This window comes from Lepus europaeus, chromosome 12 (genome assembly GCF_033115175.1).
Source record: "Lepus europaeus isolate LE1 chromosome 12, mLepTim1.pri, whole genome shotgun sequence".
Lineage (NCBI taxonomy): Eukaryota > Metazoa > Chordata > Mammalia > Lagomorpha > Leporidae > Lepus > Lepus europaeus.
Window position 1 is genome coordinate 41,237,018 of NC_084838.1, and position 13,971 is coordinate 41,250,988.

Consider the following 13,971-nt stretch of genomic DNA (forward strand, 5'->3'; position numbering starts at 1 on the left):
TTCACCCTCCAATGGCTGCTGCCGCGGGCGCGCTGTGGCCGGCGCACCACGCTGATCCGAAGCCGGGAGCCAGGTGCTTCTCCTGGTCTCCCATGTGGGTGCAGGGCCCAAGCACTTGGGCCATCCTCCACTGCACTCCCGGGCCACAGCAGAGAGCTGGCCTGGAAGAGGGGCAACCGGGACAGAATCCGGCGCCCCGACTGGGACTAGAACCCGGTGTGCCGGCGTCGCAAGGCAGAGGATTAGCCTAGTGAGCCGCGGTGCCGGCCAAAACCAGTTTTTTTGTTTTTTGTTTTTTTTTTAACTCGTTTGTCATTACCAAAAAACGAGACATCTTTAGGTAAAAATGCTGCTTAGATAATACGGACAGTTCTAGTAATCTGGTCAATGGGCAAAATGCAAGGACTTAAGGCCTTCTGCTCCTATCTTTTGTTCATTTCGTATTGCTGGAATTTCATATTCATTGCTTCTTGTTGGAAGGCTAACCCGGGTGATGGCAGAGCTGTGAAGCCGGCATTTGCTCAGCCCCGCCCTGCGCAGCCTCTGGATGATTCTCAGCTGGTGGATCGGCTGCTTTGTCTCTTTGCCATCCTGGGGTTTAGGGTTACCTGGGTGTCTGCGCAGGTAACTGAAGTTGCGGGGCACCCACGCTGAGGTGGCTGCTGACCTGGGTCTCAGCTCCTTGATTTCCCCACTCCTCTTCATTGCCGTCCTCTCTAGGCTGTCTTCGGCGAGGAGGACCCCTGCGGAAGCGTGGTCTATAACCCCACACACATTCCGTCTCACTGGTCTACCTAGTTCTGCATCCTGATTGGCAGCACCTTCCCTCACGTCTCCCCGCACGGGGGTGGGCACACTGGGTCTCCTCATGAGGAAGGTGGGGCCGGCCTTGTTGGGCCTGGCCCTCCGGGCACTCTTTCCCGCACTCTCACTAGTCTGAGAATGCGGCCGGCCATTGCGTGGAGGACCCCTATGGACGTGGACGGCGTCTGCTGCGTATTCGCTGCGTTGCCCTGGAGCTCCACCAGGGCGTGCGGCATTGGCTGCCTCGGCACCGGTTTCTCCTTCAGCAGCATCAGACTCCATAATCTCCCCGTCTCCTATGCTGCAGTTCTTCTTTACGGCAGTCTGGTGCACAAATCCGTCTTCCTTGGTGTCATTTCTGGGGATGGAACCATATTCATTTCTTACACCGAACCATTTTACTGTTCCCAAAACCTTCGTTGCACTGTCCTTGTTCAGTAGGCGCCGCCGATGTGAGGCAGCCTGGGGCCACTGCTCCCTGCCCCACTGCCTGTGGTGCCGCGGGTTCTCAGCCTTGGCCTTGGCCTCGGCCTCGCTGCTCACAGTTGCGGTGATGGTGACTGGGGCTGGCTGCGGCAGCTGCGGCTCCTCCCGGGGTGTAATGGTAACTAGGCCGGCGGTGGTGGCGGTGGGGCTGCTCAGGGGTCTCTGGGGTCTGTTCTCCTCCCGCTACCGATGGAACACTTGTTATTTTTGACCAGCCAGCATTTGACCCTCTTTCCTAGATAGAAGCCCAATAGGCCAGGTACTCGCTTTCGAAGCCTCCCCGCTGTCTGGGGAGGTTCCGCTAATCTGAATGTTAGGACTGTGAATGGGAGCTGGTGATGCAAACGACTGGGGACCATGGGGGATGCATTTTTGTGGTAGCAGTAGAACTGGTACCACTGCCTGCCACTTGGCCCTTTGCCTCGGCAGACCCCGTGGTGTTTGAGATATCTGTAGTCTGTTGTGTGCTTAATGAAGCCCATAGTCAGGGGATGCTTAAATTCCTAACATGCCTGTGCCTAGGTCAGGGTCATCTTTCCCTTAGTCCACACCTATGCCATTGATCTATTAGGTCAGCTTTTGAGCCAGGTTTGTATGATTCTGCACAATTTACTGGCACTAGCTCGGGCCAGGTCACTATAAGCATTAAAGCTCCATTCAGGGTGATCTTGAAGGACAGTGGAGAAAAAAGTTTTTCCACTGGGCAGAACATCATATTTTTTCCTGGGAAGGAAGTGGTTCCTTGAACTGAGAAGTGAGACCACCATCTGGCTTGGGCTTCTCATGCCACAGGCTCAATGGGGAGTTTTCACAGTGGCAGGAATAGTTAATCCTGACAATCAAAGGAAAATAAAGGGACTGGTGATGTGGTACAGAAGGTTAAGCCTCCGCCTGCAACGCTGGCATCCTGTATAAGTGCTAGTTCAAATCCTGGCTGCTCCACTTCTGATCCAGCTCCCTGCTAATGCACCTGGGAAAGCAGTGGAAGATGGCCCAAGTGCTTGGGCCCCTGCACCTGCATGGAAGACGTGGAAGAAACTACTGGCTTTGTTGTGAACATCTGGGGAGTGATCCAGTGGATGGAATATCTCTCTGTCCCCCTTCTGTAACTCTTTCAAACAAATAAATAAATCTTAAAAAAAGAAAAAAAAAAAGAGTCTTGAGGCAAGAAATAAGAAGCACATGCCTTTGTGGTGGCCAGAACTACCATGCTGTGGCAGGGAAGAAAAGGCCCAGAGCTCCTGCAACCACAACAGCCGAGAACAGTGAACCTGGAAGAGCATGGCAAGCTTCGATGAGACTGCAGCCCTGACTGACCCCTGGATGTGGGAGAGACACCAAGCAGCTACCATGACTCCTGACCTGCAAGAAACTAGGAGACAGTGCATTTGGGTTGTTTTGAGTCACTCAGTCTGTGGTGACTGGTTATGCAGCAAAAGAAAACCAATACAGGAAGAAAGTAATAAGTGCCAACCAAGCCCCAGGACCAGTTTCAGAACCACCATCTATAACTTTCATCCATTTCTTGTTCCCTGTTTTGAAATGTGTCTAATTTTCTTTGTACTTTAACCGAGTCCCCCCCTCCCCCCTTTAAAAAAATCCTCCTTTATTTCATTCTTGAATATGGGTATTCTGGTGGTCTTACTGCCACTTACCAAGGTTCTAGCTTCCTTCTCCTCCTGGGAGTTGCCTGCTTGGAGTTAGGCATGGTAGTGTGCCCCACTTTGGTGAATGAGATATAAATGGAAGTGACATGTGTTACTTGCAGACAACATTTAAGCAAGAACTCTTGTTGCTGTCTTCCCTGACTGAAGTGATCATGGAAGCATGGGTGGAGATGAAGGAGCATGCCAAAGATCAAAGCAGCTTGGAATGTTGAACCGCCACATGGAATACAGCTGTGCTAGACTCCTCTAGACCCACAGCAGGCTTGGCATACATGCAGAATAGAATTTTGTTGCATGAAGCTTCTCAGATCTGGGTGTTATTTGTTATCCTGACCAATCAGGGTGCACTGGTGGTGCTTGCCAGGTGTTGCAGAATAGAGACAAGATTATATCAAGGCTGGAGGAAGAATGTGTGTCACCTTGAGGTCTTGGATTTAGAATTGGGTGTTGCTATGGACTGAAATGCATCTTCCCAAAACTCATGCATTGAAGCACGAACCTCCAGGGTGACTTTATATGGGTACAGGGTCTTCAGGAAGTAAATATGGTTAAATGAATTCCGTGTTATAGCACAGCAGGTTAAGCTGCTGCCTGCAACACCGGCATGCCATATGAATGCCAGTTCCAGTTCTGGCTGCTCTACTTCTGATCCAGCTCCATGCTAATGCACCTTGGAAAGCAGCAGAAGATGGCCCAAGTACTTGGGCCCCTGCCACCCATGTGGGAGACTTGGATGGAGTTACTAGCTCCTGGCTTTGGCCTGGCCCAGCCCTAGCCATTGTGGTCATTTGGGGAAATGAGCCTGTGGATGGAAGACATCTCTCTCTGTCTCTGTCTCTCTCTCTGTCTCTCTCTCTTTATCTCTCTCTCTCTCTCTCTCTATTTCTATCTCTATCAATCTTCCCCTGACCCTGACCCTGTTAACTTTGCTTTTCAAATAAATAATCTTAAAAAACAAATGAGTGCAGCTCAATTCACAATAGCTAATACATGGAATCAATCTAAATGCCCATCAACTGAAGACTGGATAAAGAAATTATGGGATATGTACACTATGGAATACTACACAGCCGTAAAAAATGAAATCTGGACATTTGCAACAAAATGGATGAATCTGGAAAACGTCATACTTAGTGAAATAAGACAGTCCCAAAGGAGTAAATACTGTATGTTCTCCCTGATCTGTGAGAACTAATAAAGCACCTCAAATGATATCAGTAGAAGTGAAACTGACACTTCGAGAAGGGATGACTTGGACGGCCCCTGTCTTAACAGTCATGGAACAGTTTTTGGTTTTTGTTTGTTTTCCTTCATGATATTTTTTGTTTGTTTGTTTTAGATTTATTTATTTATTTGAAAGTCAGAGTTACACAGAGATAGGAGAGTCAGAGAGAGGGAGAGGTCTTCCATCTGCTGGTTCATTCCCCCAATTGACTGCAATGGCTGGAGCTGCGCCAATCTGAAGCCAGGAGCCAGGAGCTTCCTCTGGGTCTCCCACACGGGTGTGGGGGCCCAAGGACTTGGGCCATCTTCTGCTGCGTTCCCAGGCCATAGCAGAGAGCTGGATCGGAAGTGGAGCAGCCGGGTCTCGAACCGGCGTCCATATGGGATGCCGGTGCTTCAGGCCAGGGTGTTAACCTGCTGCGCCACAGCACTGGCCCCAAAAGCATACTTTCAAATTAACTGGAAGACAGGTTCAAATTTAGAAGTCTTGGGGCTGGCGCTGTGGCATGGTAGATGGGGCCAGCCGCCTGCAATGCCGGCATCCCATGTGGGTGCCGGTATGGGTCCCGACTGCTCCACTTCCAGTCCGGCTCTCTGCTGTGGCCTGGGAAGGTGGTGGAGGATGGCTCGGGTCTTTGGATCCTGCCTTTGGATCGGCGTGGCTCCAGTTGTTGTGACCATTTGGGGAGTGAGCCAGCGAATGGAGGATCTCTCTTTTTCTCTCTTTCTTTCTGCCTCTACATCTCTGTAACTTTGCCTTTCAAATAGTAGGTGAATCTTGAAAAAAAATTTTTTTTAGATGTCTTGAGCTCTGTGGAGTTTCATGATATAATGAGGTGGTCAAGGGGAGAGCCAGCCTCCAACTCCCTACTTGTCCCTGTCCTCTTCCTTCCCTCAAGCCTGTCCTGCACCATGAAGGGTCTCCCATGCCTGGTATGCATGCAAGTTCCTTCCATGTTCTTGGCCACCATCTCTGGACCTAGTAGCAGATCCATTGGTGCCATGGCCCATCCTGAGAGGGACAGAGCTGAGAAAGAGGCTCAGGTGGACACTGCAAGCTGCCATTGGGAGGGAATTCTTTTTCAGTTCCTCAAAGGGGGTCTGGAAGACGAAGCATGAGCTCTGGGTGAGCATGCCACCATGGCCCTGTGGACCCTGTGGTGGGTCCCAAGATATGATTGGAGCGGGGGCAGGGCGGGGCCCTCTAAAACATAGGATGCAGGGCAGGGCCCCCACTTGTCTGGACACAGGGGCAGTGCTGGCGTTCGGCCTGCCTTCTGGTTGCTCTCCTGGGGGGCTCTCTGCGTGCTTTGGGAATGGGCTTGGCTGCCTCGGCTTCCTTATTCTTGCCCTTTTTCTGCATCTTCCCAGGATCTTTTTATAAGCTCTCTTCTCTCTCTAAATCAGCCAGTGAATTTCAATGGTATGCAAGTAAAAATTCTGATTGATATAGTTTTTCTTTAGCTTTCTCCCCCTTTGGGGGGGCTGCTGAAAATAGCTCCATGAAGCAAGCGTCAGACCAGATTTTCCTGGTTCACTGTGCTACCACCCGCACTTGGAGCAGTACCTGGCCTGTATGAATATTCTGGGTCACAGACTTTGACGAGGTGTCATTTCAATCACAAGGGATTTTGCCAGGGCTGGGATCCTATGTGATGGCAGCCATGAAGCTTTTTTCCCCCTTTCTTCTTTATTTTTAGATTTATTTATTTATTTGTTAAAAAGGTTGAGTGACAGAGAGAGAAAGAGAGACAGATAGAGATCTTTTATACATTGGTTCACTCCCCAAATGGCTGCAGGGACTGGGACTGGGCCAGACTGAAACCAGGAGCCTGGAGCTCTACCAGGTCTCCCACATTGGTGGCAGGGACCCAAGTCCTTGGGCCGTCATTGCCTGCTTTTCCAGGTGCATTAGTAGGGAGCTGGATCTGTAGCAGAACAGCTAGGCCTCAAGCCGGCGCTCAGCTATGGGGTGCCAGTGTGGCACGCTGTGGCTTAACCCGCTGTCACAACACCCGCCCCCTAGGCCTGAGATGATCTCCTGGGGATGGAGATGTGTGCACTCTATCCGGATCCACTTCTCCACTGCTCCACTGAGGCCTGAGTAAGCTTCCTTCTGAGGCTCTGGGGAAGTTGACTTCCCTTCTGCTGGATAGGCCCAGGAGGCTGGAGGTCCTGCAGAGGCAACTCTGTGTCAAGGTTCAAGTGCTAAGGTCACACTAGAGGCCTCCAGCTCCCCTAATTTTTTCTCAACTCTTTCTAGGAAGCCAAGTCTTTCTACCCAAACTAGATAGCCCTCAGTCCAAGAGTAACCCATCGGGTGGATTGGGACTGTGGTCCTACCTTTGCCACTCACTAGTTGAGTGGATTTAGGAGGTCAGTCTACCTCTCCTTGCCTCAATTTACTTAAACCTAAAATGGGATTAATGATACCAGCTCACAGGGTGGCTTGGGAATGCAGTGTAAGGAAGGGACTCATTTGGAGGCTGGCACGTGGTCAGCACCCCGTTTCCCTGTTCCCTATGGATGATCTTTTCAGACCTGGCTGCTGTACTGTTTTCCATTTGTACTCAGGACATGGGTCAGCTCAGAGAGGTGGTATGAGGAGTGGTTCAGCATACTGATTCTTATATATAATTTGTTTATTTGAGAAGTAAAGGTACAGACAGGGAGAGACAGAGAGGTCTTCCATCCACTGGTTCACTCCCCAAATGGCTGCAATGCACAGAGCTGAGCCGATCCAAAGCCAGGATCAGGAGCTTCTTCCAGGTCTCCCATGCAGGTGCAGGGGCTCAAGCACTTGGGTCATTTTCTACTGCTTTCCCAGGCTATAGCAAAGAGCTGGATCAGAGCTGGCACCCATATGGGATGTCAGCACCTCAGGCAGAGGCTAAACCCACTAGGCCACAGCGCCGGTCCCTTAGCATACTGATTCTGGAGCCAAACTGCTCAGGTAGAAACCCCAGCTCTACTGTTTTGCTAGCTAACCAGTCTGGGCAAGACACCTAAGCTCTGTACTTTGGTTTTCTCATCTTCTCATAGGATTGGCAACAATTCTTAATGAAATACCCAGCACCTAGTAAGAACTAGTGATGGGGGCTGGCGCCGTGGCTCACTTGGTTAATCCTGCGCCTGTGGCACCAGCATCCCATATGGGCACCGGGTTCTAGTCCCGGTTGCTCCTCTTCCAATCCAACTCTCTGCTGTGGCCTGGGAAGGCAGTGGAGGATGGCCCAAGTGCTTGGGCCCCTGCACTTGCATGTGAGATCAGGAAGAAGCACCTGGTTCCTGGCTTTGGATTGGCACAGCGCTGGCCGTAGCGGCCATTTGGGGAGTGAACCAACGGAAGGAAGACCTTTCTCTTTGTCTCTTTCTCTCACTGTCTATAACTCTACCTGTCAAAAAAAAAAAAAAAAAAAAAAAAAACTAGTGATGAACTAGTTTGTGCTATATGCCCTGTCTTCCCCTGTGGACAAAGTCTCAGGGGCCATGTGGGATATTGTCTGCCTTGGGAAGAGGCTTCTTATTTCTACAGAGAGGCTCTTGGGGGAAACTCCCCAACTGAGAGTCCCCATCCTTCATTAGACTGTTGTTGCTAAGGTTTTTTTTTTTTTTTTTTTTTTGGCTTTTTCTGAGTTTCCCGGAGGCGAGAAGGGGGTGACATGGTGGGGGGACTTGCCGAGAAGTTGAACATGAGATGATTGAAATATGATCAAAACCTTATGGAGCGGGCTCTGACCAAAACTCAACCGCAAAACAGGGACAGCCTCAACTGTCTTGAGAACTGGATGTGCTCCAGGTTGTGGGGTGCACAGCATGAAAGGGCCATGTTCAATTCCATCTTTCATTAATCAAATACGTGTTGGAGTTTATTTTATGCCCCTTCTGTGCAGAGCAATGCTGGCGCTGGAAGTGGGCAAGACTCAATCCCTTTCCCTGCAGCTCTCACACAGGCTGTTGGGGCTGGGAGCTTTTTGTCCAGAACCGGCTGGGCGCTCTCTCAGCACAAATATCAGGAACTTTCCGGGAGACACTGGCTGCTGGGATCACAGCAGCAGGAGGGCAGGGAGGTGCCACTCACCTGAAGCCTTGAACTTCTGGCAGCACCACATGTCCTAGAGAGGAAAGTGCGCATCTAAGGGCAGGCAACAAGGCTCTCATAACCCTGAAAAAATCGGGGAGCTAGGAGTCCAAGCCACCCCTCAGAGAGCTGGCAGCCTCCTCATTGTCAGAGGTGGACAGGCGGCTTCCTGAACAGGAAGGAAATGAAGACGTAAATGAAGACACAACACTTGTCAGGGAATCACAGTGAACCAGAAAGTTGATTAGAAGGCGTCACAGTGCTGAAAACGTGAGCAGGTGGGACAAGCCTCCAATCCCTGGGCTCCTGGCAGGCAGAGAAGGGGAAGAAGTCCAGTGCCCAACGGGTGTTTGGTATGTCTGGGGTGGGGTGGTGAAAAAGATGAAGGGGGAAAGCTAGAGTGGAGGGTGCTGGCAGGAGAGAGGACTGGAGGGTGACAGGCCGGCTCCTTCAGGGGCGGCAGTGCCCACCCTTTACCCTTCCTCCGAATCCTCCTTTCCCCAGGCGTCCAGGGCCAGGCAGAGAGCTTCCTGTTCACTAGCTCCTGGATTTTTCTCTTCCTGAGCCTCACGTTCCCCTTTGTTCTCAGAGGTGGCTCCAAGAGCCCCAGGCAGTGGGAAAGCTCTGGGTTTGCTTCGTGTTGAAGGAGGCTGTGCAAATGCCAGAGGTTTATCAAGAGACTTCAAAGATTCAGGAGCCACGTTTTTGTCTGGATGGACCCTGCAAAATCCAGTCCCTTCCTGCCGTCTGACAGATGGGGCAGCCGAGGCCTCTGGCTAGGGAATGGGGAAGGAACTTGCTCCGAATCACATGGTGATGGGGGCGGAGACAGGATGGTGAGCCTCAGGCCCGGGCCCTGAGTTCAGGACTTGCTCTTGGACCTCTCTGTGGCTGTGTCATAGGGCTGGTGTCCAGGGGCCTCGGTCCTGCTAGTTCTACCCGCTCTGCTCTGAGTATTCCCCTGAGGGCCCAGAGGGAGGCTTTGGGCTTGCTTCCTTGGTTTTACTGGGAACTAGAAGGATTTGAGACTAAGTGCCCTCCCCGCCACATGTGTGTCTGTGCCCTGCCTGCTGGGGCCCTGGCCCAGGGTCCACAGCTGGGTGGCCAGGGTTGGCTGGCTTGGTGGTGGCTTCATGGATGGATGGATGGATGGATGGATGGGGAATGAGTGGGTGGATGCAGGGAAAGCTGCGTGGAGGGATGCATGGGCGCACGGATGGGTGGGTGATTTTCCCCAGGCAACATGGGCACACTGCCAGCCATGCAGCTGATCCTGAAAACTGTCCTCATCCCTCTCACTCCTGGTGACACAGAGCGCTGAGGTTTTGAACACCTGCTTCCGAGGAAAAGGCTGTCTTGCTGTCAGCCCAGTGAGGAGGGGCTTGCACAACCCCCTCACCACTGCTCTCCTTTCAAGGCCTGCCTGGGCCTGTGTGGAGCTAGTTTGGCTGACGTGCGTCTGGGGTAGTGACGTTCTCTCTTCCTGGCCAAGCATACCCAGTCCTGCCTGCCAGCCACCATCTGATGTCAGCACCACAGCCTTGCCGCTCCCAGCAGGCAGGCCCTCAGAGGCGAGGGTCTGGAGGCCAGCCAGCTGCCTCAGGGGACTTCCCAAGCACGAGGCGCTCACACCTCGCAAAATAGCTGTGTGGCATGTTCCGAGAGGCACGGGCTCCCGTCCTCCAGAGCAGGGCCTTCTTCCCGAGAGTCCACTGGTCTCAGTTTGCCCGAGTCCCTTGTGCCCCGTAGTGGTGGTGGTGGTGGGGGGAGGTTCTTCCCAGCTTTCCCGGCTTGCTCCTCCTTCCCACACAGTGGGCCTCTCTCCCCTCTCTGATCTCAGGTGTGTTGGTGTCCCTGGGAGGCGTGGCCTCATCATGACATGGGTGGGCCGGACCTTGCTCAGACCGAGGAAGGCATCAGATTATGGACAGAGTGGACACATGAGTCCTCACCCTTGGCTGCTAAGCCTTTCCTTATGTACTTCATCCCCTAAACAACGAGTTGTTGAGAGACTGCTTTGTGTCAGGCAGAGTGCTAGGCATCAGGGAGACAGAACCCAAAATAGACACGATCTCTCTCCAGGAAGATGGACAAACTGGCAGACCTCAGTCAGCGTGATGAGTGCTGTGAGGGAGGAGGGGCAGGGGGCCCAGGGAACTCAGAAAGGGGGGAAGCTACCTAATGTAGCCTGGGGTCAGAGAAGGCTTCCTGGAAGAAGAAGCATTTAGACCCCATGGGAAATGGGGTGGGGAGAATCGAGAGGAGGGTACCAGACAGGGGATGGCATGTGTGGATGGGCTCTTCCCTCCCAGGCTCTGGGCAGGGGTGGGGAGCTGTTTTTCTGCCAAGGGCCATTTGGGTATTTGTAGCATCATTTGCGGGCCATACACAATTATCAACTTAAAAATTAGTCTGCTGCAGATTTGTTAAATTTCAAGTCTTGCCTGTCGTTTATCGACCAGGCCAGATCAGCTTATTTCATGGGCCTCTTACGGTTTGGTTTCCACCTCCCCCCTCACCTCCCGGTTGAGGTTCTTTGCCCTCCCCCCCAGCCATAAGAGCTGGTTGCTGACAGCTTCCCTCCCCCAGTGACAGCCATCCCTGAGCACCTGCCCTGGGGCGGCGGGACGGCCTCTGGTGTCGGAGAAGTGCCCCTAGGTTAGTGTTGCTGAACCGCGCAGTGTGATGGCTGTGAACAGACATGAGGGGGCCTGGTCTGGAGAGCATGAGGGGTGTTAGGCGGAGGCTGGGGAGGAGGTTGCTTGGGCTGCAGGGTGGAAAACAGGTCCAGCCATTCCACCTCCCCCGTTGCTACTCCTGTCCTCCTAGACAGACAGCAAACAGACAGTGGACAGATAGACGCGGGAGTGCCAGGTGGCTTTATTGGAAGCATTGCAGTCTGGGTGAGGAGAAGCTGTGCCCTCACTCACGCGGGCCCTCTCGCTCGAGTTCACACTCACGTCGACACTGCAGGCTCTGCCCTGGCTGGCTCTGGCCTGGTGCAGGGGAGCTGGGAGCCTGCTCCTCCCTCCTAGTCCTCCAACCCCGGTGGTTCACATCCTCACTGAGACACAGCGCCCCCTGTGGTGTTGTCCTGGGCTAGCTGCTCTGGTGCTTGCCCTGGGGAGGAAGGAGAGGCAGGGTCAGGGGCGGAAGCTGGGGCCAGGGGCTTGGAGGCAGGAGGCAGGGCTGGGGAGGGCCAGGCTTGCCTTGGTAGAGATTCGCTTCAGTCTCCGAATGATGCGGCCCACCCAGGGCTGTTCTGGGGGTGCACAGAGCTGGAGACCCCTCAGTGTGGTGAACCTGGAGGCAGAGAGAAGGGAGCCCTGGAGCCCAGCTTCCTGGAGGGCTGTAGTAGGAGGGGCAGAGGCTGGGGACCACGTCTGGGCAGGTATTTCAGGGACTTGGTCTTGACAGGGAGAAGAGGGATAAGAAAGTGGGGGTATCACCAGGGGCTGACTGGGGGAGATGAGGCTGGAACCCCCCCCCCCCAACAACTCACACTACAGCAGGTACTCGGCAGCCATCGGTGATGAGCAGGTAGCGAAAGGCTCTCACGATGTTCCCGGGGATGGGGCGCTGGGTCACAGACAGTCAGCAGTCTTCAGCATCGTTAGCACCCCCCAGAGCTGGTGCTGGGACAGGAGAGAGAAGGCGTCAGGCCATAGGGACCACGGGGTGGGGTCGGGGGTGGCGAGCAGGGCTCTACTTGAGATTGAAGACAACTCTTGGGGGTGGGGGGTAGGCAGGTGGTTGGCTTGATATTCAGTCCATTATGCACTGATGTCACCCTAGTGGTTGACAAATAGACGTGAGCCTTCTAAACTGTTTGATCAACAGCCATGGCCCTGAGTCCCACAGTGCCTTCCTCCTGCCCCAATCACTCCATCCTCCCTCCCAAGCCCTCTCGGTATCCCCACAGTCCAGCAAATGACGAGTTAATGCTGGTCACAGTGCTGGGTGGAGAGCTGTTTTAGAGACCTGATATTTTGACTACCAGCCCAGCTGCAGTGTCTCCCATTCTCTCTACATTCAACAGAGATTGTACTGTTCTCTCCTTCTGCCTGAGAAACTGAGGCAGTAGGCAACAGAGCGTGCAGAGAGGGGGACAGCCACAGGCCCTGGGATACAGCAAGAGACGGACTCAATTTGGAATCCAGTGTAGGTAACCCACACTCACAGGCACACACACACACAGGGCACAGGGAGACCCCAGACCTAAGTAGCTGCCTCACACCCAGGGCAAAGCAGTCTGACACCGGCACTGTCAGCGCCCCCCACCCCCATCTTACCCAGGGAGGTCCAGAGAACCAGCAGGCTGAGGGCCAGGAGCCGGGCTGCACCAGGGGCCATGGAGGGTGAGCGGAGGCAGAGCAGGTGCGTGTCTGCGGGAGGCTGGGAGGCGCAGGTTTGGGATGGGTGTGCAGCGGGGAGCAGGAGCAGGCGAGCACTGGGGAGTGCACAGGCGTGAGAGGACCTAGCAGTGTGAGTGCTTGTGCAAGGCTGCGGCTGCCTCCTATTTATGGCCCAGAGCTTTCGCTTTCTCCGTCTAGAAATTCCCCTCCATGTCCCATTCCATGGATTCCCCTTTTGCCCCCTCTTTTTGGCAGAACCCTGCCCCGCCCACCCTCTTCTCCCCTCTTCTGCTTTCCTTGGCTTCAGTTCTGAGAGCCTAAGCAGCTTGCCGTCTGGCCAAGAAAAAGAGGACTGAGTTGTGGTACTGTAATCCCACTGCTGGCAATAGCTTCATCCACCAGAAGTGATGGTCAGGGTTGGGGGGTCAGAGCAGTGTTGCGCCCCTTTCCCTAGGTTCTCCTAGTGTCCTCCTCATTGGTGTTGTCTTCCTTCGAGGCTTGTGATGAAGACATTTCCTGGGTGCCCTAGGGACAACCACGAGAGCTGGGGTGGCCTTCCTGGATTGTCACACTCCTACCCATCCGCTATCTGGGAACCAGTCCCTCCACTGGGACAAACAGCCTAAAGGCAACGTTCCTTGGGAGGGAGCCAAGATCTTCCTTCCCACATCCCAGGCCCTGGGATTAAAGTTGAGCTCAGCAAGAACTTCCCCCTCCTTTATTCATTATTTTTAATTTTTTAAAATATTTATTTATTTGAAAGACAGTTACAGAGAGGCAGAGGCAGAGAGAGAGAGAGAGAGAAGTCTTCCATCCACTGGTTTACTCCCCAGATGGCCGCAACAGCTGGAGCTGGGCCAATCTGAAGCCAGGAGCCAGGAGCTTCCTCTGGGTCTCCCACATGGGTGCAGGGGCCTAAGGGCTTGGGCCATCTTCCACTGCTTTCCTAGTCCATAGCAGAGAGCTGGATTGGAAGTGGAGCAGCCAGGACTCGAACCGGCACCCATATGGGATGCCGGCACTCCAGGTGGTGGCTTTACCCGTTATGCCACAGTGCTGGCCCCCTATTCATTACTTTCCTCTGTCCCACACCTGGGTCACAGGAACAGGGGGCAGGAGAGTCTGCCCTGGAATAGCCCATTTCATCTTTCCCCATCTCCTAATCCTGGGAACCAAGAGGGGATTTCTAAGGAGAGGGGCTGGCCAGCTCATATTCAGACAAATCCCCAAATTTCAAGGAATTGACAGATGGAGGAGGGGAATAGCGATTTCCCATCCTTATGAGAAAGAGCGGAAGAGAAGACCTCAAACGAGAAATTAACAGATGGGACACCCATGTAACCATCCCCACGCT

The 13,971-nt window shown here is 53.4% G+C and overlaps 1 protein-coding gene and 1 long non-coding RNA gene across 2 annotated transcripts; both read right to left on the reverse strand.

Moving 5' to 3' along the window:
• Positions 1-372: 372 nt before the first annotated feature.
• On the reverse strand, positions 373-8,293 carry LOC133770974 (Y-box-binding protein 1-like). The gene is made up of 3 exons (XM_062206750.1): positions 8,263-8,293; positions 609-1,412; positions 373-380 (listed from the first exon to the last, which is right to left on the reverse strand). Exons 1-3 carry the CDS (start codon positions 8,291-8,293, stop codon positions 373-375), a joined length of 843 nt encoding a protein of 280 aa, XP_062062734.1.
• Positions 8,294-11,481: 3,188 nt separating this feature from the next.
• LOC133771787 (uncharacterized) lies at positions 11,482-12,624 on the reverse strand. The gene is made up of 3 exons (XR_009867626.1): positions 12,555-12,624; positions 11,765-11,897; positions 11,482-11,565 (listed from the first exon to the last, which is right to left on the reverse strand). It is a non-coding gene; the product is annotated as an uncharacterized LOC133771787 (long non-coding RNA).
• Between the last annotated feature and the right edge of the window lie 1,347 nt (positions 12,625-13,971).